This window comes from Hyperoodon ampullatus (assembly GCF_949752795.1).
Source record: "Hyperoodon ampullatus genome assembly, chromosome: 14".
NCBI classification, from domain to species: Eukaryota; Metazoa; Chordata; class Mammalia; order Artiodactyla; family Ziphiidae; genus Hyperoodon; species Hyperoodon ampullatus.
In genome coordinates this window covers 39,907,742-39,934,087 of record NC_136927.1, presented here as the reverse complement: position 1 = coordinate 39,934,087, position 26,346 = coordinate 39,907,742, and the positions used below count along the sequence as shown (strand labels likewise).

The following is a 26,346-nucleotide window of genomic DNA, read 5'->3' as shown; positions in this document are numbered from 1 at the left end:
TGTTTTGTTCACTGGTGTAACCCAAGAGTCTGGAACAGTGCCTGGCACACAGTAGGTGTTCAAGAAGCATTTGTTGAAGGAGGGAATGAGTGAATTCCTGAAAGAACTGAATTTGGGGCAATTGTTCCCTTATTCTTTCAGTTGTTTAATATTCATTAAGAGCCTGCTAAGCACCGGGGAAGCAGCATTAGATGAGCAGGCACGTTCTCTGACCCTGCATTCCAGGGAGGAAGGAAGACTTTGGACGTTAATTACAGGGATGATTAATGTAATATTTTAATATCCTCTCCTGTTGTCCTGGGGCTTCCTTTCATGCAGCTGTGGTCACAATCTGAGCATGTTAATCAGTGTGGCTTGTGACACATCATTATTTTCACTGGCTGTGACTATGCCAGAGAGAACAGTGACCAGCAGGTACCATTCTCAAGAAGCCTCTTAGGGAGCATGGGGCGGGACCACATTGTACAAGACCTAACCTGGTCTGGGGGCTTCTGAGATGGCTTCCCGGAGGAAGAAGCAATCAGACTGAAGTAACTATATACTGCGTGTACTGTGTCAGATATTTTGTAGGCAATAATATCAATCACCACAATATTCTGAGCACTTACCAGGGTGCCAGACAATGGTTTTCACTTATTATGTCTCATTCACTTTGCCTAAGACCCTAGGAAGTCAGTACCATTAAGAACCCTATTTCAAGGGGGGAGGAGCAGTGGGGTGGGGGGTTAACAGGCACAAACTATTAGGTATAAAATAAGCTCCAAGGGCATATTGTACAACACAGGGAATATGGCCAATATTTTATAATAACTATAAATGGAGTATAACCTTTAAAAATTGTGAATCACTATATTGTACACCGGTAACATATAATATTGTACATCAACTACACTTCAATTAAAAAAATAAATAAGTTTAAAAATTAATTAATTAAGTAAAAAGAAAAGAGCCCTATTTCATAGGAGCCCGGGGCTCAGGGAAGCTAAGTGACCTGTCACACCACAAATTCAGTTAGGGACGGAACCAGGATTTGAACTCCGGCTTACCTGATCCCAAGGTCTCTGCCTTTATACACTCCACTTGCGAGAGTTCCAGAAGAATCCTCAAGGAGTTTAGGTGGCTGAGGAAATGAAATGCTCGTATCTGACTCAGCTGGAGGACCAGAGAGAGCAACAGAGGCCTGGGGCCAGAGGGAGTGACGCACAGAGGGAGCCCCGAGGCAGGAGGGCAGCTTGCACACTCCGCTAGGCTCCTGCCCTGATGGTAAGAGGCCTGACTGGACTCCTGCACGGCAGCTCTGGGCTTCGCTCGCCGCCCCTCACAGAGGCCCGTCTCCTGCCCGCACCACCTTCTCTCTCATCACAGCCAGGGGTGGCCATGGGTGATTCAGGCCTAGGAATTTAGAGCACTTAGGGAGAAAGTCCCTGACGCACACCTCCGCATCAAGAGGACTTCTCTGACTGCTTTCTCCCCCAGCCTCACCATAGAAATACGAGCTGTCCAGGAAAAAAAAAAAAAAAGGGCTTCCCTGGTGGCACAGTGGTTGAGAGTCCGCCTGCTGGTGCAAGGGACATGGGTTCGTGCCCTGGTCCGGGAAGATCCCACATGCCATGGAGCGGCTGGGCCCGTGAGCCATGGCCGCTGAGCCTGCGCGTCCGGAGCCTGTGCTCCACAACGGGAGAGGCCACAGCACTGAGAGGCCCGCGTACCGCAAAAAACCAAAAAACCAAAACAAAACAAAACAAATATGAAGGATAGGAGGTGTCTGGAAGTAAAACAGATAGAATCCTTTTATTCTGAGTGTCCCAACGCTTTCTCCACAGTCGTTACCAGGGGTGAAAAGGGAACTTTGCTCTTAATATTCGGATCAAGCTTTCCTTTCAATAGGAATCTCTCTGCCCTTGGAGAGCTTTTTGAGAGCTTCCTGAGAGCTTTCCCGGTATCATGAAAGAAGTGATATTCTGTGGTGGTTTCAAAACATGTCTGTAGGGCTTCCCTGGTGGCGCAGTGGTTAAGAATCTGCCTGCCAATGCAAGGGACATAGGTTTGAACCCTGGCCTGGGAAGATCCCATATGCCGTGGAGCAACTAAGCCCATGCGCCACAACTACTGAGCCTGAGCTCTAGAGACCGCAAGCCACAACTACTGAAGCCCGCATGCCTAGAGCCCGTGCTCCGCAACAAGAGAAGCCACAATAATGAGAAGCCCACGCACAGCAACAAAGACCCAAATAAATAAATAAATAAATAAAATTAAAAAAAAAAAAAAACATGTCTGTAAATATGTGACACTCCTCAGTCAAGGGGCAGAGTCTGTGCCCTCTGCTCTTGAACCTGGGCAGCCTCTGTGGCTGCTTCAATGAATGGAACACAGTGGAAGGGATCCTGTGTGACTTGGCAGATAGCAGCTTCTGTCAGTTTCTCTTGCGACACCTGCCTTTGGAGCGCTAGGCCACCGTGCTAGTGAGGCCACAGCATGAGACCATGTGGAGAGGCCTGGAGACCACAAAACGAGCTTGCTGCCTAGACAGCACTGGGTGCTCCAGCCCCAACTGTTCCAGCTCCAGCCACTGCAGTACAGAGCCCAAGCCACAAGCAACCAGTGAGACTTCCCAATCTCCTGACCCACATACACCATGAGAGATAATAATATACAAGTGTTGCAGTTTTAAACCTCTGAGTTTGAGGATGATTTGTGATGCAGCAACAGGCAACTAGAACAGATTCTTCTGAGTTCATATGTGCCCTAATGCAACCCAGCCTTGCCAGGTGTGGCCCCTGTTACCTTGCTTTATTTATTTCTTGTGTTTGGTTATGAACACTCTTTTTAATCAAAAAACTTTTAAGGCTTCAATTGAGATGGGCAACAGAGATGGAATTCAGTCTGCCTTCCAAATGTATCACCTTTCCTAGTCTCACCCAGGACTTGAAAGTCTGGCCAATTCATTTATTCATTCAGTAAACATGAATTAAGTGTCTGGGATGTGCCAGGCACTGGCGATGCAGAATGACAATCCCTTCAGGAGGCTTACACACTGGCACAAATGAGTCCAATTCAATTATGATTAAACTCCTGAAAGAGAAGCTCATGGTGCCCTGCGAGTATTCACATGGAGGACTTAACCTGATTTGGTGGGCCAGCAAAAGATACCCTGGGGAAGTGATGGTTAAGCTGAGACCTGAAGAATGACCAGGACTAGCACAGTGGACATGGGGGAGGCATATTCCAGCCAAAGGGAAGCGAATCGTATTCCCTTAGGATTAAACTACCTGGATCCACAAACCTTGGTCTAGAATCACTGTAGGAAGTGAGCTCTTAAGCTCTAGAACTCAAAGTCCAGATGCCAGCTCCCAGCCCTCTGAGATGTCTCCAGCAGAGAGAGCAGCACTGGCACCAGGTCAGGTGGCTGGACAAAGAACAGGTGACATTCAAAGGGAATGGGCCAATGTGTGTGCCAGGGAGAAAGAAGACCATGTTGGGATGACCAGCATGTGAGAGAAGGTGGCCAGTTCAGGGCTGATATGATAACCACCCCCATTTCTTACCTACTCTGGGCATTATTTCATTTAATTCCACACAGATGGGTAGTATAGGTACTGCTACCATCCCCATTTCACAGGAGAGGAAGCCAGGGCTTAGAGAAGTTAGGTGAGTGGTCCAAAGTCACTCTTACTAGGAAGTGACCCTTCTAGGTCACCTATCTCCAAAGTCCATGCTCTTAACCATCTGATTCTCTGAGCCCTAAGCACCAAGTGTTGGGTCATGAGACTGTACTGTCTGCAAATTATTGCTGAAGTGTTTCAAATTCGACTCCAGATCCTGGCCCTGTTCTCCTTTTCCTACCCATCCTACCTGTTGAGACTTCAGCCCTTGTGGCCTAATTCATGGTCAAGAACAGAACACTTATGTCCTTTCTCCATTTCTTATACAACCACTAACAAACCACTCATCTACTTGTCGAGATGAGCTTGGTCTGAGTTAGTGCTGTGGTCACAACCCCAGTTCACCCATCTAGTCCAAGAGCTCTATTGGGAATTGTGTGCCAGGCATGATGCTAGGCACTGGTGATGCGTCCACGAACAGGACAGACGCGGTCCTGCTTCCAAGCAGTAAGTGGCTTGAGAAGATCTTACTCCCTCCATCTGTGCCCTCAAGTGTTGGTACGAGAGAGAAAAATGACAGAAAAACAGCCATAGCACCAGCAATGGCAATGGCCATGATCTAAAATGCTCCTTTACATAGACAGGATTTTTTATCAATTGTCTCTCGCAGTTTCTGGAACTTCCACTTCAGTTAATACCAACATCGAGGGCATGGGTTGTTTGTTCAGCTCCATCTCTAGGGTGAGGATTCCAAACAGATTGAAAGGCTGTCTTGAAGTGACGTTCTTATCAAATTCCAAGCCACATCTGTTCCCCAAGAATCTTCTGGTAGAGATGTGATCAACAGCAGCAGCTCTGGTGACAGCAGATAAAATGGAAAGTAGCCCAGGGACTCCTAGCCAGAAAGCTGATGGAGATGAACTTAGCTGGCAAATCCAAATGGCCAAATGTGCCTGGAACCTTGGCCCTTGATCATGGGATAAGATGGCATCATGGTTAGGGCAGGGACTTTAGAATTAGGAGAACTGGTACATATCCAAGTTCCACCACATTCTAGCTGCGTGACCTTGGGAAAGTCACTTAACTTTTCTGAACCTTAATTTCCTCGTCTATAAAACAGACACACTAGCAATGCTCCGCTTTGGGTGGTGCTAGGGGAACTTTGGGGGATAAAGTATGCAAACTGTACACCTTAATTCAGCTCCGTGCTGGGCAAAAGATGAGTACTTAGGGACTTGTACTAGTTATAATAACAAAGAACCAGAAACTGTGTGGCATAAAACAACAGAAATCTATTCTCACGGTTAAGGAGACCAGAAGTCCGAAATCAAGGTGTTGGCAGGGTTGGTTCCTTCTAGAGGCTCTGAGAGAGAATCTATTCCATGCCTCTCTCCCAGCTTATGTGGTTGCCAGCAATCGTTGGTTTATGGACACATCATTCCAATCTCTGCCTCTGTCTTCACAAGGCGTTCTTCCCTGTGTCTCTGCCCCCATTTCCTCTTCTTATAAGGAGACCAGTCATTGGATTGGGGCCCACCCTAATCCAGTCTGAACTCTGAACTTGATGACATCTGCAAAGACCCTATGCCCAAATATGGTCGAATTCACAGTATCAGTAGTTAGAATTTGAAAATATATATTGAGGGGAGACAATTCTATCCACTGCAGTGATTATCATCAGCTTCATCTTTTCAGAGAAGGACCAAGGGGACCACTTGTGATCCCTGTACACAGCATCAATTTCCAGCTCTCAACTGGCTAAGGAGATTTGCCCCGAGGGACTTGTGTGTCCATGTGCTTACTAATGGGAGAGGGCAGAGAGAGTTAGGGACCAAGGCCCCGCTCCCCACTCCCCCAACTTCAACAGACACCTGTCGCAAGTCCAAAGCCAAACTGAGCCTCCCTCAATTCATCTCTCTTACAACTCTCATCCAGTGCATCAACAAGTTTTGTTAGCTCTGCATTCAAAGTACATGCCATACCCAACCTCCTTCCTGATCTAAGCCACCACGATCCCCACCCTGGTCTCCTGCAATTGTCTCCTAGATAATCGTTTCTACTCTACTTGCTCCCAACCTCCACGTACACTCTGTCCTGCCTGCAGGACCCTTCCCTCAGATACACCCAAGAGTTTGCTCCCTCACCTTGTTCAGTGTGACTTCCTTGCAAAGATCCTCCCTGACCACCTTCTCTAAAGTTGCAGCCCCTTTGTCACTCCCCATCCCCTTCCACTACTTTGTCTTTCTTCCCACACCTGGCATTCTATTAATCACCATTTGTTTCTTTTCCTCCCTCCCTAGAATGTTAGCTCCAGGAGAACAGCTGTTTTGTTTGACTGGTTTGCTGTCACATCTCCAACATCTAGACACTCAATAAATATTTCTTGAATAAATGAATGAAAATATCTGAGTGAGGGTGAAGTAGTTTAAAAAAAAATCCCTAGATCTAGGTCACTAACGATCTTTAGTTACTTGGTTCTCAGCATTGTTTAATTTATCTATGGCTACATCCAACCTATAATTCACAATGAATTTGAGATAGCATTCAACATTATATAATATTAAACAAGTAGATTTTATGATATGTAAATTATACCTTGATAAATTTGGTTAAAAATGAGTATATAGCACATAGTGTGTATGTATATGCATATATTATAAATATAGTGTGTGTGTTTGTACTATCAGCTTCCTAGAGGCCAAAGCAACCAGAGATACATGAAATGAACAGAAGTTCATATTTTCTATAGGGAAAATCACTTTTTTTTTTTTGCGGTACGTGGGCCTCTCACTGTTGTGGCCTCTCCCGTTGCGGAGCACAGGCTCCGGACGCGGCCACGGCTCATGGGCCCAGCCGCTCTGCGGCATGTGGTATCTTCTCGGACCGGGGCATGAACCCGTGTCTCCCGCATCGGCAGGCGGACTCCCAACAACTGCGCCACCAGGGAAGCCCGGGAAAATCACTTTTTGAGGAGAAAAATAAGCTTTCCCTAGAATTTAGGTCTAAAGGAAATGTCTCACATGGATCCTGAACACGCGTTGCCGCCGTGGACAATGTTCTTAATGACATCCCTATGACGGGGTCAGAAGAGGAGGAGGAGGAGAGAGCATCCATCTAGCACTGTCGGAGCCTGCAAGCTTGACTAACACACGGGTGTCTGGAAAAGATGCTAACTTGATGAACTCAGATGGTGCATCTAAAATAGAGACAGAGAGAGACACATTTGGGGCTCAGAGCGTCCCCAAACACTAATTTGAGAGGAGAGGATCGGTAAGGTGCAGGGAGCTGAGGGTGCACGGGAGAGGGATGGAGAAGCAAGTTAAGCCGGGTGTGTACAGTGCAGGCCTCCAGGGGGACCACAAGCCCCTCTCCCTGCCTCTCCCACACCCGCCACACTAGGGAGCTGGCTTGTGGACAAGGTGGGGTGCGGGTCTGATCTGCTGCAAGGTGTGTACCCTCCTCTATTTGAGGGTTCTGTCTCTTTGAGCGTCCCCGGCCTTCTGGGACTGTCTCCTGCTTGGGCTCCACCCAGTCCCTCCGAAGACCTGAAGAGCAGAGAGTACTTTAGATCAGCTCAGTTCTAAGTCTTAAGGCAAATCCGGTCTCTTCCCCTCCCCCACCCTTTCCTTGGGTTTGCCTCGCCTGGTGTTACTGAGCTCCTGTTTCTCCAGGCAGCACATGAGAATTCTCTGCGGAGCTTTTACAGGCTGATGCTTGGGCCACACTCCAGACCAATTAAATCGGAACCTTCTAAATATCTGGGACCTTCCTGTGTGGCCTGCCCTGGGGGAGGACGAGGTGATGAGCTGGCCAGAGGCCATCAGGATGGCGTTGTAATCAGGGGCTGGAGCGCTGGGCAGACACTGGCCGCTGTTCTTCCAAGGGCGTCTGCTCACTGGGGAGTAGGATTTTGAGAGAGACTTGGGTGCGGCCAGGTTACTAAATGAAGGTGAGCGTCCACATCCTCATCTCTTTACAACATGGCAGGTATCCTGACAAGCTGTTTAACATAAGAATGCGATTTTGACCTTGACAGAATCTGATAAGCTGGAAGTTCATATCTAATTAGAACTGTAAAATCACAGTAGGTACAAGTTCATCTCTGGAACCACGAGTTCAAAGTTTAACTCTATCATGTGCTTGCTGTGTGATCTTGGGCAAGTTACTCAGCCTCTCTGAGTCTCAGTTCCCTCATATGTAAAAGGGGCATAATGATAGTTCCTCCCTCAGCAGGTTGTTGTCAGAGTAAGTGACATAACGCAGGTAAAGCTCAGAGCCTGCACACAGAAAGCCATATTGTTAAAGTGAAAGAATAAATACAGAGAATAAGAGGAATGGTGGGTACAGTGGTTCTTTCCCCCAGTCTCCAGGTGGCAGAAAGTGAACTAGAGCAATAGACCAAAATTTCTGCAAAATCTATTTCCCAGGAGATCCTTATGTGAAGCCCAGAATGAAAGGCAAGGTCGTACCATCTGTGTTTAGAGGTGGGGCTGGCACGAGCCCTCCGGGAGAGGCTAAGGGGACTCTCCTGCAGGGAGCTACATGCTCAGTCCAGACGGGACTTCCCTGAGGAATCAGCAGACCATCTGTCATCTTCTGAAATTCTGAATGGGGAAGCGACAATATACCGTGGATTCCAGGCCTTCACAGACTCATCCTCTCCAGCAAAGCCCTCCTTCAGACTGAGCCGGGGATGAAGAGATGGCTTAAGCCACCCAAGCCCTGATAACCAGAGGCCTGGAATGAGGGGCAGAGCCATTCCTACCAGGAGACCTTGTAAGTGGATGTGGGGATAAATATAGACAAGAGTCCACCGATTCATAGGGCCATGACGATGCTTCAATGATACGTGTCATAAGTGCTTAACGTATAGACAGAACTCAATATACTACGTTCATCAGAGTTGATGAATTCTTTACCTTTTGAGGTTCTCCTAACTTTCAACTTTCACCAGACACGAAGATGTCCTAACATGTTCTAGGTTATCTTAAGGCCCTAATTTTAATCCCCCAAAGTGTATTGTTACTGTTCAAACTTTGGGCCAGGTTTTCTAAGCGTATGTATCCACACATATGTGTGTTTAAATTTTATATTTGATGGTGGACACACTAATCGAATATGAAATCATGTGGTTTGGGGGAATCAAATGCATTTGCCTCTAGCAGCAAACCGGAAGTTAGCAGTCTAGAAATGGTTCCTGGCTTCTAATAGCTTGCTTTGGAGGAGCAACTGGGTGGACTCGCAAATTGAGGAAGTACATCAGGAAAAATTGAAAAGTGGTATAGTGGGGAAAAGGTGCTAATTGGGAGTTCATAGTGTGGATCTGGGTAGGACTGAATCACTTTGCAGATACAACCTTCAAGTTGGTAAGACAAAAATAAGAGCAGTGATAGCGTGCAGATCAACTGGGTTATTTCATGATTTATTATGTAAGGTTTTCCATATTTAAAACAAAATCTCTTTATATGGTTACATACTGTATGATTCCAACTATATGACATTCTGGAAAAGGCAAAACCATGGAGACTGTAAAAAGATCAGTGGTTGCTAGGGGTAGGGGGTGGGAGGGATGAATAGGCAGAGTGCAGAGGATTTTTAGGGCAGAGAAACTACTCTGTGTGATACTATAATGGTTGATGCATGTCATTATACATCTGTCCAAACCCGTAGAACGTACACCACCAAGAATGAACCGTAATGCGAACTGCAGACTTTGGGTGATGATGATGTGTCAGTGTAGGCTTATTGACTGTAATGAATGTACCACTCTAGTGGGGATGTTGATAATGGAGGAGGCATGGAACTGGGTGGCAGATAAATTGAGTTTTCAGATCAGAGGTCAGGGTGACACGTGTTATTAAGATTTAAGCCTCTTAAAATGATGCCATGTCACACATTAGATTTAATCAAGTTGAGTTTTTGCCCACTAGCAGAGAAAGCCAGTGGAAGTGTGAAATGAAGTTTAGAATGAAGGTACTTTCAGCCGAGTCATCTCTGGCTCATGTGGACTTGCTATTGTTAAGCAAATGTCACCACTACACCCATGGAAGGAATGACTCATAGTCACTGCTGGAAAGAGGGAGGAGAGGGAATAAGAAGGTTTAAACTTGAAACGCTGAGCCCTGAGTTTTAAATGAAGAGGCTTAGTTGGATTTAATAAGAAGTGTTTAATTGTTTGATTGGGTTGTAATAAGAAATGCAAAAGAACTATTATTTCAAAACTCTGGGTTGTATCACTTCTAATTATTGATATCATAGAACTGATATGGTGGAATCGATAGGTATCCATTCGAGTTATTGAAGTGTTCTCTTGAGCTCAAATCAATGCTGGTGTCCTGTAGGTTTGCTTAGTCAATTTTCTTTGAATCACATGCTATATTTGACAAAGTTAGATGGTTAAAATAAAAGCAGATTTAATTTGACTCTTTTTTAAACAGTTCCTGGGAAAACAAACCAATAATTGATGCCTTTTACCAAAAGAAAACGCAATGAAACCCTTAAGGGTCTGTCATTCATTTCATCTATTAGGCGCACAAAGGAAGTCTGTTTCCCTATAATCTGCTCTGCTCTGTGCACACAAGCCTCCCTTTGATTGGTGTCACAGACTAATGGAGAATGGGCTTTCTCCAAGGCAGGAATGGAGCATGTTGAGGCTGGGTGGCACAGTGGTCATGTGTTCGGGAGCCAGACCCTCTGGGTTTGGACCTGCATCCACCATTGCATGAATCTGGAAGTCTCTCAACTCTCTGAGCCTCCATTCCCTCATGTAAAATGGGGATAATGACAGCACACACCCCATAAGATCGTTGTGAAGATTAAACAAGCAATGCATATAAAACACTTAGGTTCTCAGCACTCAAAATACATTATCAATCTCTGCAGTGATTTTTCAATGAGGTAAATACATAATATGAAACAGAGCTGAGGGGCGGGAAAGGATTGAAACAAACTATGGCATGTTTAATTATATTAACCATCCGTAGGTGTACATTCAAAATATTTACCATGGGTGTTGGATGATTAAAATCTATAGGTCTCTGCTATCACGTTTGTTGTAGAAAAGATTATGGGTAATGTTGTTAGTAAACAGGGATTCAATATCTTAACAGAACTAGAATTTCTGAAATAGCACATAAAGATGCAGTTGAGATGGATGTGTGGAGGGTAAACTACGACAGCACAATAATTGGACCAGAGGCCGTGAATTATCGCCCGAGACAGAGCTTCCCTGTTAATAGGCTCTATCTGGCCCTTCAGTAAGAGGACTAGATTTAACTTTGTATTATTTTTCCCAAAGAGCTAGGCAACGTTTTGAAGAATATACAAACTTAAAGGAAACACTGGCCTGTGTGCCAGACAGACCATATTTTCTTCCTTCTCTTCGAGGAACTGCCCACATCACATTTGCTTTTCAGAGAGGCTGTTCCTGTTGTCCTTCCTGACAGATGGCTGGCAAAGTGACCTGTCCCTTTGGCCACAGCTAATTGGATCACATGATCACTGAGCCATACTGGCCCATCAGTCTCTTTCCTGGGGTTTTAAATTCTAGACTATTCTAGGTTTGGGAATTAGACATTGAGAATTGAGAAGTGACATAAGGCTGAAGGAGGTAACACTGATGCACATCCACAGTGAGAGATGTCAGTCAGAAGCCAGGGTGACAGATTGGGGTCCCCGGGATGGAGACAATGAATGCTGGGTTCCTGGAAGCTTTCTGGTCCCAGCTGCACTTCCTGCCTTTGGATGTTGGGAGATACACAGGAACATGCCATGTCTGTCCAATAAATCCCCCTTTACTCCCTGTGGCTTGACAAGAAAACTTGAATTCCAGACGTTTCACTTTCCTTGATATAATTAATTCTATTGGGAAAACAGACCCTTATGCTTTTTTGTTCTGTAATTTACTATCCTCTGAGGGGTGAATGTAGGGGCTACAGAGAAGCAGTAAGTCACTTCATTGATGAGAGACCTGGACGAATTCAGAAAGTGGAAGGGCCTCACTGTGACTGGGGAAAATGAGTTGGCAAAAAAAACCCACGGCAGTCAGAATTGCATACGAGAGACTGGGGGCTGGGAGGAAGGTGCCATAATTGGGATAGAACCAAAGAGAAGGCAGGAATCCAAGATCAGACAGCAAATGTCAAAAGGTTCTCTGGAAGAGGATTAAGGGAACAGGTAGCAAAGACTTTGAGCTATCTGTGAACCATATGATAAAGGACTCACCATATGGTGCAGGAAGATAGCAAAGCAGGTTGAAGTAAAGGGAAGAGCTTTTGTCTGTAGGATTATATAACCACCTCTAATGTGTGGACGTATATGTGTGCATGTGAATCCACACTACTAATGAGATTAAAATTAGGATAGACTCCCACAATGGGAGTTCTGAGACTTCAGAAAAGGCCTTGTTACTGGTAGAAACTAAACTGCCTTTTTATCTCCTCAGGCAATTTCTTCCTGTGGTAATTCAGTGCTGCACTTGGATCCAGCAGAAGACACTGGAGTCTGGGGCTTGGAGCTCTGGATTGTTCTCTTGTGCCCAAACTCAAAGCACACACTAGTTAAGTACCCCAGTGGCTTTTGGGGAGACAGCTTGGAGGTTGTGCTGTTGGGGAACTAGTGTTAGCAACCAGGGCCAACTTCAAGCGCACTGGGGACCACGATCTCTGTAGGGGCTCATGAAAGTGTTTTAATTTCTTTTAGAATCACAAGAAAAAAAATGAACTTTTAGGCTGAAGAAACTGCTTTAACATGCAATATTAATACATTTGTCCTTATACCAAAGCAGTCATAAGATACAGTTTTCAACTTTTTTTGATGGTGTAAGGAAGAACCCACAAAAGTCTCCATAGCCGTTTTGAAACTGTTTCAAAAACGAAAAGACTAGCAGTTTGGTGGAGATGAGTGGACCCAAAAGTAGAGAAGAGTGCTGTTAGAGATGGAAAGAGGCAACTAGAATCACACCACCTGATTTCAAATCCTGGTCCTGCCTACTCCCAGCTGTGTAGTCTGGGGAGGTCACCCAATCTCTCTGACTTATAATTTCCAAATAGGTGTAATAGGGTTAATATCAGTAACTACCTTGCATGACTGTGGTAAGAAATAATATGATGTGTGATGCATATGAATCCATAGCATGATCCCTGGCATTTAGTATGAGCTCAAAAGTTGGAGGCAATGGAGATGAGCAAGTGGAATTGTAGAGGGTGGGGATGGGAGATAGAGCTGGTGAGGGTTAGAAGAAACGGAGGGTGACGGTGGAAAGGGAACCAGCTGAGGAACCACACACACTAGAGGTGCCTCCAAGACTTGGAGGACCCCACGAGCTGAAGCCTGTAGAGGAGGTGAGAAGGGCAGGCTCTAGAAGAGAGTAGCCCATCCTCAGGAGCCCTCCCAGGAATCCCTGTTGATGGCTCCCAGTTCCGACGGGTGTTTGCACATGCATAGGTAATTGACAAACACAGAGTGAGGAGGGAGAACAGAAAATCTGGAGGCTTCCATCACCATGCACGTGGCATTTGTCTAATGGCAAAGGCTCAGAATGAAAACAAGGCATGCAAACTCTGCTTACGCTTATAGGCAAAGAGCAGAGAGGGGGAAATGAGAAAATAAGAGGGGAAAACGGTTAACCTTCTAGAATATGTTTGTGACATGGCAAAGGCGACCACTGTTGAGACTAGAAATGCAAGTTTTAAGTATCAAGGCAATCAAGAGCCTAAGATCACATGCATCTAAACCAAACCTGGTCCATTAAATGCCCCTGACAAGCTCTGTGACTTTACCAACTTATTTCAACTTCCTGCATCTCCTTTCCTCATCTGTAAAATGGGGATATAAGTAGCTACATCACAGCATAAACATGAGCCAAAACATACAAAGCACTTACAACAAAGTCTGGCATATAGTAAGGACTCAAAATGTTAGGTGACATCATCATCTTCATCACTACCGCCACCACAAGAATATATGTTCCATGAGGGCAGCTATTTTTGTCTGTTTTGTTCACAGCCATTTCCTCTGCACCTAGAACAGTGCCTGGCACATAGTAAATGCTCAATACATATTTGTTGAATGAATAAATCCTTACTCATGCTGTCAGTGGGCAGTTATTATAAAAGTGATACTCCTCCCTGGTATGGGTTCCAATCTTAGTCTCAATTCCTTTCCCTCATGTCTGCCCTCTGCTGTCATAAGCAGCCACCATGCCTTGTGCTCAGATCTGGAGAGTTAGGAGCTACGAGATCACTGATAACCTGGGAGACGGGCGATTCAGAAGTAGCTGAGAGTAGAAGTCACAAGGCAAAAGGATAAGGCACAGGTGAGTGGGGAGGAAGTGTAGGCAGCAAATCTCAAAAGAGCAGTTTGATTCTCTGGATATAGTCAGTGAGTAAAGGACAGAAAAGGGAGAGTCAAGGTCACAGAAAACATCTTTAAGGATACGGGAAATGCTGAGCATGCTTCTCATCTAGAAGAAAGGAGATAGGGGAGAGGGAAGATCAGAGACTTTCTGTAGCTTCCAGATATACACAAAAAATGTAGCAAAAGACTTTATGTTCTTAGGAATACAATGGTAATTGAAGTACCAAACTGTCATGTGAGTGTAAGATCTTGAAGGCAGTTTTTCAAAAAATGTGGCACTTCTACCATAGGCAATACAAGGACAAAATTATTTTTCTTTTAATAAATTCTCCTAAGAATATATTAAAATAAATATATGACTGCTAGATCAAGCCTGTGATTTCAAACACATTATCACTTAGGGCAATGCTAAGAAGAAGAAAAGGAAGTCAACTAAATCAATTAAAAAAAATATTTAAGGGGAATTCCCTGGCAGTCCAGAGTTTAGGACTGCGCTCTCACTGCCGAAGGCCCGGGTTCAATCCCTGGTCAGGGAACTAAGATCCCACAAGTCACACAACGCAGCCAAAAAAAAAAAAAAAAAAAGATAGAGAGAAAATATTTAAGATAGTATAAAGGAAGTATGTACATGCTTAAAAAAATAAACAAAAAAATAAAAACAAGTGCATAAATAGGTAATAGTTGGGAAGCTTGGCCAAGGCTATACTCAACCCTTTTGTACAGTCTGAATCTTGAGCCAAGGGAGTTGGTGTCAGCATCTTGGAGAGTGGCACCCAAATGCTGAGTCTCTGGGGTGCCATAGGAAAGGGGCCACTGGCTAACACTAAATGGCCTCCTTAGTGATACTCAGGCACTTAATATCATCAGCCTCTTGGGCATTATTCTAGGAAAGTCAAACACCAGAAGAGGAGGCTTAATGGTTTTGTCTCTCACCTCTCAGCTTTTTATTTTTGATCATCTTCAATGCATACAGAGCAGCAGACCTGAATGGGACTTTTTGAAGAGATAAATGTAATACCAGGGCACTCAGTTTCTAAAGACTTGCCACTTTTCCTTTTAATTTTATAAGCTGCTGACTTCTTCCTACTTGATTTATTCCTGGCTTATGCCATGCTTCAGGAAAAGCAGCACTAACACCTGGCACGTTCCATGATTTGAACACAAGGAAATGTCATTGAGAAGAGAAGCTTAAAGTTTTTTTGCTTGTGGGGCATGAAAATTGGGAGTTCTAAAGGTTAAAGTCAGAAGGTCTTTCATGTCACCAAGAAGAATTCCAACCAGAGCTGAAAAGTAGGGCATATGGCTGAGGCCACTATCTTTCCATCAAAATTGTTCTCCCAGCGTCCCTTGCACTGAGTCATGTGACTAAATTCTCTGTAATAGTGTGTAGGCAGAAGTGATGGGTGCCACTTCCAAACCAAGGCTTTTATGAAGCAGCTTGTGCCTCCTCTGTACTCTTTCCCCCCGCCCCCCGCACTCTGAGTACAGACAAAAACAAGGCAAAAACAAGGCTGTAGGCATTGATGGGGCCGCGTAAGATGGAAGGAACCTGGGTCACTTAATCACCATATGGAGAGCATGGGCGAGGCCAGGAACACCCATCTTGGACTGTTACATGAATAAACATTAAACTTCTATTGTGTCAGAGCCAGTACAGATGTAGGGGTCTTTTTGTTATGGCAGTTGGATCCACCCTAACTAATAAAGGAGGTTAGGTGTGTGGGGTCTGGAAGAAGAGATGTTCTTTTTTTTTTTTTTGCCACGCTGCATGTGGGATCTTAGTTCTCCAACCAGGGATCAAACCTGTGGCCCCTGCATTAGAAGCACAGAATCTTAACCACTGGACCGTCAGGGAAGTCCCAGAGGAGACATTCTGAGATTTCCATTTACTCCCTCCCCTCTTTGCACAGTTAACTTAGCTCATCCTTTAGATAAAGCTCAAGAGCCTCTTTCCCCCAGAAGCCTTCCCTGACTTTGGCCAGGGCCGATCCCACTCCCGCAGGCTCTCCCAGCACACGGGAAACATCAGAGCTGTACTTTATATCTGTTAGTGTGATTTTTTTTTTGATTAACATTTATACTCCCACTGGGCTTTTAAGTATGCATTTTTCAAAATTCATAGAATGATACGGGCTTCCCTGGTGGCGCAGTGGTTGAGAGTCTGCCTGCCGATGCAGGGGACACGGGTTCGTGCCCCGGTCTGGGAAGATCCCACATGCCACGGAGCGGCTGGGCCCGTGAGCCATGGCCGCTGAGCCTGCGCCTCCGGAGCCTGTGCTCCCCAACGGGAGAGGCCACAACAGTGAGAGGCCCGCGTACCACAAAAAAAAAAAAAAAAAAAACAAACATAGAATGATACACTTCCTTGTGCATTTTGTTGTATGTAAATTTTATTACCTTAAAATGACCAGAAACAAATGTTGAATTCTGGTTAAATGATATGCATGCTGAAGAGTTCAGGGGTGAAGTGTACCGATATCTGCATCTTGGTTTGAAACGATTAAAAAATGGGTTGACAAAGAGATGGAGAGACATGTGATCACACATATACAGTCAAATGCTGGCTGCAGAATCTAGGTATTGGGTATTATGGGTGTTCATTGTATAATTCTTTTAACTTTTCTGTATTTTTAAAGTTTTTCCTAATAAAATGTTGGGGGGAAGTTCAAAGAGAGTAGGGACTATGAGTACATTACATAAATAGAATTATTCTATGTACAGTGTATTTTATATTACTAATCATAATGTTCTGTGATTTGCTTCTATTTTTACTTGATACTATGTCATGGATATCTGTTCATGATGACAGACAGACAGACAGACAGAGATATGAGAGACACAAAGACCTCATCCTTTTGAAGGTATCGTGGATACACCATTATATGTTTAACTTTCACACTACTGATAAACATTTGGGCTATTTCATTTTTTTTCTATTACTGATCTTTTCCTATGATAGCTCTTCTGTGCTGCTGGATTTGAGCTTCTTTATATTAGCTCTAGGTCCACCGCAACATGTTCCTGCCCTCCTCACACCACCAACCCCCCAGCAGGCCAGTATCCTCCACAGGCAGGAGTCCACGAGTATAAGAAAATAATAAGAAAGCCCTCATTCAAACTTCCCAGCATGATTTTCTAAAAACATCTGGATCATACAAATCATTACCACAAGCACATCTGAAGTCTCAGAAAGCAAGTGATACTAGCATTAATTAAATATCCAATGGATATTTATTATGGCACTTTAGAATTAGGGGAATCAAGTCTGTAATGTACAGAGTTGTATTTGTGCTGTGTATACACCTTATCAGAGACTTGCTGTGCTTACTTTATAAGCTCCACTTGTATAATCAGTCTGAACAGTGCATATCTGCCCAATTTATATATCTGGAGCACAATTTTAACTGCAGAAATCACTCGACAACCACAGAGGTAAAATTCTTGAAAAGTGTAAAGGTTGGCAAAGCAGAAGTCAAAGGTTCAAGAAATCAGAAAAAAATAGAGAGGATAAAACTATAAAAATAAACATTAAATAACAAATGAATAATACATGCAAATGCTCTGCAACAAAAGTTCTAGAGGGCGTCTATCTCCAAGTAAGCCAGACATGCCAAGAGGCCCTGCCCTGGTGCGATAACGCTCCCAGGGAAATGCTTTCACATGGTCAGGAAAGCAAACTCCAAATTTTTCTTCTTTTTAAAGTTTTTGAAACAGGGTTTACTCGTTTGGAACTCAATGGCTTTCACACTTGCTTTGTCCCTTGTTTCATTTTCATAGGTCTTAGCAAAATGCTTGTGTCTCTCCCTAGTCGCTCCACAAATTATTACTGTCTCTAAGAGCATGTTTTTCTGGGCCAGATCTGATACAATGGGCCTGCGGGAGGGGAGGTGTGAACAGATTACCCAACGGTCCATGTCTTTCATCTTTGGCGGGGGAGCAGTTACTGCTGCTGTGTTCTTCCATTTAAGGGGGTTGATGTATATATCCCACAAGACTGAAACATGGTAAAAGTAGGCATTCAAATATAAAACCACATTAATTTAAAACCGCGACTGGCAAAACAAGAGTTGCAAAGGATTACTCTATGTTTTAAAGGATGGTAGAGGTTTTTGTTATTCTAGTTTGCTTTCATGACATACTGTTGTTTTCCTCTGTGATTTATTTGATGCCACATCCCCAGTCTGGAACAGAACTCTCAATTATTATAACAGTTTCCATGGAAACATATGATCTATTCTCTCTCATTCCCTCACTGTTCCCCAAGACCCATTCTCCCACTTCTCTACCCACCCCCCAACCCCAATCCTTTCTGTAAGATCCTCCAGAACTTCCATTCCTCAATCAAAAACTCTCCAATCTGTACTGCTGAGTGATCAAAAAGGTGAAGAAATATGTGTGTGGTCTGCTAACTTTTGAGGCAACAGGACAAGAATAAATATGCATATTTATATTTGTTAAATTAGCAGAGAGAAACTGGAAAGATGCAAATTAACAAAACAGTTTGTATACGGAGGGCAGTAGCAGCAAGGGGGCACAGAAGGATGTGAACCTGAGTGGGAGCAAGACTTCTCAGTGTTTATCCTTTTAATATAATTTTAATTATGAACCACGTGAAAACACTGCTTATTGAAAATATAATTTAATTCTTTAAAACTCCCCAACAGCCTCAGCTTATTAGAACCTCCTCTTCATTTAGGCTTCATTCTTCCTTGTCATCATGGAAACCCCCCATCTTTGAAATCTAAATGCCCTTAGTCTTCCTAGCATTTTAAAGCTCTTGGCCTCACCCACTTGTTTCTCATCCCTAGGCCTCTAGACTCCTTCTTTGTCCCCAAGGTTATAACCCTCTTTCTGCTTTGACTTCCTTCCAGTCTGGATGTCATTTTTATTCATTTATTCAGTACACTTTTGCTGAGTACCTGGTAGAACAGGCTCCGTTGGATCTGCAGTGGGCACCCCTCTTCCCAGAAGCCTTGACTCCCTTATTACTGTGATCTTCTAGGGCACCAATCCTGCTAATCACCATCCTTAGCTCACATCCACCATCTACTTCTCCATCTCCATCCCCAGGCTGCTCAGAGCTGCTGGCAAAAAGGGCACAGTGGCATGGACCTCTACCATCACTACTGCTCATTCTCTAGCCTTTTGGACCTCCAGGCTGCTCAGCAATCTTATTCCGTGTTCCTACTCTCTATTCTCACTCCCTGCCAAGGCTCTTCAAACTTTGGGCCACCACCTCAGATTCCTTAGTCCATCACAGCAGATGGATGGACCTTGTGGCCCATAGAGAAAATTCACGCATTCAGTCTAGACCCTGAATGAATTCAATCCACAGGCGCTGGAAGTACAGTGGTGAACATGACAGAGCTCCTGGCTCTTGTGAAACTCAGATCTTAGAACAAGGAGACAAACCAACAAACAAGCAAGAGAAGTATCATCTGGTGATGGGTGCTAGGAGACAGTTAAATATAATGGAGAATGAATGAGTGGCTCTTTGAGTGGTAGTTAGGGAAGACTTCTCAGAAGAGGTGGTATCTAAGTAGAGATGGGAATTACAAGAAAGAGCCAGCTCTGCAAAGAATAAAGGGAACAGCATCACAAAAGCTCTAAGAGAGGAGGGAGCTTTGTCTCAAAGAACCTCATGTGGCCCAAGCCCAATGGGTGATGGGGAGAAGGAAAGGAAAAGAAGGTATCAAACAGAGAACAATTTAAATTGATCAGAATTTAAAGAGTGATGTAAGCCAAGGACACAGTATAGAATTTATTCTACTTGTGAAGTCATTGGAGGGTTTTAAGCTTGGGAGTGATTTGGCCTAATGTAAGTTTTTAAAAATAACTATGGCTGCTGCATAGAAGTGCATTAATTATAGGTCACAAGAGTGGAAGCAGGGAAACCAGTTAGGACTGTCTGCAGTGGTCCAGACGGTATTGTATGGCATAGATTAGGGCTGCATTAGTGAAGATGGAGAGAACTCAGTAAATTCATGACATGCTTTGGAGGAGGACCTGTCCAGACTAACGAATGGATTATGCACGCCTGGGGTAAGGGGAGGACAAAGAGGAGGCAAGGATAACTCCCAGATTTTTGACTTAAGCGACAGAGATGGGGAAGAAATTTGATAGTTTTGCACACCTGAGTTCATGGTCTGAGACTGCTATGAGACATGCTGGTGGCACACACAGGGATTCAGAGACTCACAACACAAAACAAGTCAGGAATACTTATGACACAATCTCAACTTCAGTAAAACAGCATCTCCTAGTACCTATAATAGCATCCAGAATCACTCTACGAGTCCCAGGGTCATCCTTCAACTGTGCTGCTGTTCGAAAAGAACCATCTCCATTCTCAGCTGCACGAGTAATCTTTTCCAAAACCAAATCCGATCATGTCATGTCTCTGCTTAAGACTTTCAGTGGCTCCCCCACCCTACACTGTGAATAAAATCCAAACTTCTCATCACAGCTTCTAAGGCTTTGCATGATCAGGCCCCTCCCACCTCTGCAACCTCACATCCTGCAACCTCCCCCTGCTCATGACATTTTGGCCCCAGCACCTTCTGATGGTGCCTAGAATGTGCCCAGCCCTTGCCTACCTCAGGGCCTTTGCACTTGCCGTTCTCTCTCTCCGCTGCGAACATTCCTTCCTAGCTCTTTGAATGTATGGCTGGTTTATTCTCATCCTTCAGGTCTCAGTTTCTACGTCCCTTCCTCAATCTGAGTGGGTCCCTTCTTGATCTGTCTGTGACACAGCACTCCATTCATTTCCTTCACAGTATTCGTTACCAACTGTAGTGTAGCTCTATTTACTTTTCACTCTCTCCCTAAATGGAATGTAAGCCCCATATGAACAGCAAAATGTGCCGGCCTTGTTAGCTGTTCCTTCTGGAGCAGGTGCCACCACCCAGCCATACTGTACCTTTCCAAAGCTGCCTTTTCCAAGCACCATCAGGAAGTTAAAATCGGTCAGTTTCATCCGGTCCCTGTTCCCGTTGTTGTCAAATTTGGATATGGTGTTAGTCGTCTTTTCTTCAGGAGTCTTGGTCCCCTGATTGATCTTGGCCCTCTGGAGGGAGAAGCACACAGAAAACATCATCAGAGCTTGAGGATGCCCTTGTACATGCTCAAACGCATGTATAGGCCGCAAGCTGTGGTTCCTGCAGCTCATGCCCCCAGCTTGGTGAAAAGCATGGCCCAGCTTCCACAGTGCAAACCCAAAATGTGGAGGCCAGCCTTGGCACCTCATTTCTCTTTCATCCCTCGTGTCTCATCCACCACCAGGAATGGTCACTGCTTCCTCCCAGCTGTCTCTAGAATTCCTTCTTCTCTCCATCTCCACCAATACCACCTGTCATCACCTCTCACCTGGACAACCCACCTTGGTTCCCTCCACACTGGGCTTTACATGTAGTCACAGTGATCTTCCACTTCCTCATACTCAACCAAGTCACCACCTGCTTAAAATGATTTGGTAGCGACCCATCGTTTTTAGGATAAAGACTTCGGTGCTTTCACTGGCCCAGATGGCCCAGTATGACCAGGCTCTACCTGCTTCTCCAACCTCTTCAGCATTTTCTCGGCTCCTTCTTCCCTGAAACACAGCTTCATCCTCCTTTCACATCTTTGAGTCCCAGTTCCCTCCCACTTCAGGGCCTTTGCACCTACTGCTGCTCCTGTGTGGATCACTATTCTCTCCCCTTCACCAACCTAGTTACCTCCCGCTCCACGTTTTCACTTCCTCGGGGAAGCCTTCCTTGATTCTCTCTGTCTGGATGGGCTGTGCCTATCTGCTCCCTTCATCCACCTCACTTCCCATTTACACTGCATGATAATTGTCTGTTCACTTGTTTTCCCCAACAGACTGGAAACCTGCCAGGGCAGGGAATAGGTCTCATTCTCTGCAATTTCTCTGACAACGAGCATACTTTCCAGTTAAATATTTTGTTGGATAAATGGATAGATGAGGCCCATGTTTGTCCTCAGTGCAACGGGGTAGGGGCCTGCTGCTGTGAGCAGCAGAAGGATGACTCAGAATGGCAGCAAACGCTGTGAAAGCAGGGGAGAATGGGAGGCCGGAATATTTGTGATTGGAGTCTAAAGTGGGGGATGTCTTGTAGGACTGAGCCCTTAACCTATGGGGTCTGCACTAATTCCAGGTAGCTAGCGTCAAAACGGAATTAAATTGTAGAACACCTAGTTGGTGCCCACAGAGAACTGGAGAACTTCTTGGTGTGGAAAACCCACACACTTGTTGTCGGAAGTATTGTGAGAGTGTCAAGTTTTCCTCCGTAGGGTATGTAGTTTTTAGCATCTGGCTTTTTTCACTCATCCTAATGCCCTTGAAATTCACTCACGTTGTTGCCTGAATCAGTGATTTGTTCTTTGTACTGCTGAGTAGCATTCACTGTTTACATTTATTCATTCTTCTGTTATGGGCATTTGTGTTGTCTCCACTTTTTGGCTGCTAACAAGGCTGCTGTGAGCATTCTTGGTCCAGTTATCTTGTAGTAAAGATATGTTAAGATTTAAGTGTCTCTGGGACGATCAAGTGTAAATAAATACCCAGTAAACTGTTGTATTATGTGGTTTTCGGGTTAAGAAATGACATAAGAACTGGAGACAGGGACTTCCCTGGTGGCACAGTGGTTAAGAATCCGCCTGCCAATGCAGGAGACATGGGTTTGAGCCCTGGTCCGGGAAGATCCCACATGCCGCGGAGCACCTAAGCCCGTGCACCACAACTACTGAGCCTGTGCTCTAGAGCCTGCGAGCCACAAATACTGAGCCCGAGTGCCACAACTACTGAACCCATGTGCTGCAACTACTGAAGCCCGCATGCCTAGAGCCTATGCTCTGCAAGGAGAGAAGCAACCACAATGAGAAGTCTGCGCACCGCAACAAAGAGTAGCCCCCGCTCGCTGCAACTAGAGAAAGCCTGCACGCAACAACAAAGGCCCGACACAGCCCCCCAAAAAACCATTAAAAAAAAACCACCAAAAACTGGAGACAGATTTGGGGGTTAAAGCCTAGAGGGGGTAGTTAAAACCAGATCATTAGGGAAATTGCAAACAAGAAAAGAGCCTCAAACAGAAACTGCATTGCTTTTTCAGGGCCATGTCCTCCCATAATCCCAAATTCTCACCCTCCAGCCCCCAGAGATTTTCCCAGGCTATCCCAATCCAAACATATCCCTCCCTCCCTCCCACCATCCCTGCTTTATTATGATGTCTCCCACCTTCTCTGAGTCCCAACTCAGGACCCACCCGATTCACACACTCCAATCTCCAGTCTTTGAAGATCCACATCCTGACTGTCCCTGGTCCCCAGTCTCCGTTCCAGCCCTGAGGTTTGCTTCCATCCACCTGCAGGTCCCAGCACCCCTGCCAGTGGAGCATGAGTGAGGTGCACACACTTCCCCATTTCTCCATCTGACTGCTTAGAGGAAAAGTTTTTCCCCGTTCTTCAAGGAGCAGCAAGTGTCCATCAGCTTGATTCCTCAGTCCTTCAAGCAACCTTCTCTCCTCTGAATTCCACACTCCATCTCAATTTGCTTGTGTGACTCTTCTCACAGTTACATGCTATAGACTGAGAATGTCTGTGTCTCCTGAAAGTTCATATGTTGACATCCTAACCCTCAAACTTGATGGTATTAGGAGGTGGGGCCTGTGGAAGAGATTAGGTGACGAGGGTGGAGTCTTCATGGGTGGGATTAGTGCCCTTGTAGAAGAGACCCCAGAAGAGTCCTCTTGCCCCTTCTGCCACGTGAGGACATAGTAAGAAGAGGGCCATGGGGACTTCCCTGGCGGTCCAGTGGTTAGGACTCCGAGCTTCCACTGCAGGGGCCGTCTACCCCTGGTCAGGGAACTAAGATCCCACATGCTCTGGGCGTGGCCAAAACAAAACAAAACAAAAAGAGGGCCATGAAGCAGGAAGCAGCCCCTCACCAGACAACGATTCTGCCGGCACCTTGATCCTAGACTTTCCAGCCTCCAGAACTGTGAGAAATAAATGTTGTTTAAGCCACCAGTCTACTGTATTTTTGTTATAAGAGTTTGAACTAAGACAGAATGTTATCTCAGCCTCTAGATGCTAGATCAGAAGTCTAATAGCCTTATCGGTCTGGTCTGCACTAATATTTAAATTAGTTGAGATCTGTTAAAAATCAGGAGATGTCCTACAAAAACTCAAATCCCGGCTTCTTCTAAAGAAGCAGATCTGGCAAAACTGGGCCCCATCCATAAGGATGGGGCGTTTAGACGGGACATGGGGTCTCCAGTTGACCGTCATCACCACCACACCCTGCTGTCTCACACTAAGCTTTTCCCCCTTCTTGTTACCTTCCCAGTTCTAAAAACATTTGGGACAAGAACCCTGTCCTGTGTTCCTCTGAACGTCCCATGTCTCCCAGCAGCCTCGTGCCTAGCAGGTCCTCCATCAAAGAACAAACATTTTTAAATTGAGGCCCAAATTTAAATGATCCTCTATTTTGCTGCATTGGATACGGCTTCAGAAACAGGAATACACTAATGGTTGCCTTTTCATGTCTGTAATTTAGAGCCCTACGACTTGGTGCTCAAAGATAAAGCAAAGAGACACGCTTCTGAGCAAAGAACCCTGCCTGTTTCCAGACTGCGCTACCGGAGAGTGAAGGCGTCCCGGCTGCCTGGCTCCAGGGCCCCATCTCAGATGAGGAATGCCTTTCTTGGCTTAAACTAACCTCCACCCCTACAAGGAGCTCCAACGGCACTCCCATACCCAGCAGTGGCGGGAGATACCTCTGTAGGTTAGCGGTCCACGTAGATGCTCCCCAACCCCCAAGCAACCCTTCCAAAGACCAGAAGGAGCAGGTCCTGAGCTTTATTTATTCCAGGGGGTGGTGAGGCAGGGAGAGGGCTGCTAAGGATAACAACCACCTGACATCTGAATGATATGACATGCCAGACACTGGTTTAAATGCTATCTCACGCACTCTTCACATAACCATGGGAGGTCAGAAGTGCCATGATACTTACAGGTGGGGGATCAAAAGCTCAGAGAAATAAAGTCACCTGCCTTCAGCACCCAGCAAGGAAGGGACAGAGCTGGGATTCCAATCCAGGCAGGCTGGCTCTCGAACCACCTGAACAGAATAGGCTACGCTGCACGCATGTGGCTCCAGGTATCCAGCCAAGATCCCTCGGCCCTCTCCTCTCTATACCTGGGGCTGCTTGCTGCTTACACCTGTGACTCTGCCTGCAGGCTCTTTTCCTGGTTGCAGGAGCAAGCACAGCCCACAAGCAGACCAAGTTGAAAGTGCTGGCAAGTTAATACCCCCGGAAGTAGCCTTCAGCCAGTGATGGAAGGGGACCTCGTGGATAATACTTCAGCTGCCTGCCCCTTGACTGGAAACCCTGCGGCCCGGTTAATCCCCGGCAGGATTAAACCCCAGCTGCCCACAGTGGTAACTTGCTGATCATACTTTTCCAGCTTCCTTCCTTTCCCTGCCTCACTTTCCCACTGCTCTAGATGCTTCTTGGGCTCACCTCCCAAAGAAACCACCTGCACTTGAATCCTTATAGTCTGTTTCTGGGGAAATTCAAACTTAGACAATGACCAGCTGAGGGATAATAGAAAGTTGCTTAACCTCTCTGGGCCTCAGTTTCCTCATCTGTAAAAGATAAAGGGAGATGATAAAGGTACCGACCAGTCATGGTGGTTGTAAGGATGGAATTAAGTGACTTAATATTTCTAAAGCACTTAAAACAATAAATGGCACATAGTAAGCATTTTATTAAATTAAAAAATTCTAAGCCTGTCAGAAGACCCATTCTGAACCATGCAAAATGGAATCTTCCCTTCCCTGGCCCATCGGCAAGGCCACAGCCAGACAAAAGTCCCCAAACAGAGCCTCCTCCAATGTTCTGAAGCATACCATATGTGGTAACTTCACCAAGCTCACCCTACCGTGAAATTCTATTACCCCAATTTCTGCAGCTCGATTTTACTGTCACTCAGAATTTCTCCAGATAAGAGGCTTGAAAGTAATTTCTGAGTCATTCTGGGTGCTAATTGGTTATTGCACAGGGATTACATTTCTCACGTCCAAGGTCAACTGAAATTCCTCTATGTGTCTGAGAACAATTTTCGGTCTCTTGGAAACATTTTTTTAATCAACAAACTATGGTGTGGAGCAATTACCACTCAGGCATAAACAGCATTTGCAGGCTCTTGCGGGAAATAAAGGACACATTTTGTTGCACGCAGATAAAACAGTCCTTTCCTTCAAGCCAATAACTGGCCCAGACAAATGCTCTGTTCATGTAGGAAATGTTTTCCTGGGTGTTCTGAAATGTCACCCTGGCTGCCCTAAGACAGAAGAAATCATTTTGCAAAATTGAGACTTCATTTT

General features: G+C 45.2%; 1 protein-coding gene across 2 annotated transcripts in view; it reads right to left on the bottom strand.

The window, feature by feature from the left end:
* The window catches only part of PRKCB (protein kinase C beta), a gene marked incomplete at both ends in the record, with an annotated part of 309,492 nt that overhangs the window by 56,966 nt on the left and 226,180 nt on the right, over positions 1–26,346 (bottom strand). For both annotated transcript variants that reach the window (XM_079719618.1, XM_079719617.1), the window contains one exon: positions 20,878–21,024. In XM_079719618.1, coding sequence (XP_079575744.1) covers positions 20,878–21,024 — 147 coding nt within the window. The remainder of the gene's footprint in view (positions 1–20,877; positions 21,025–26,346) is intronic.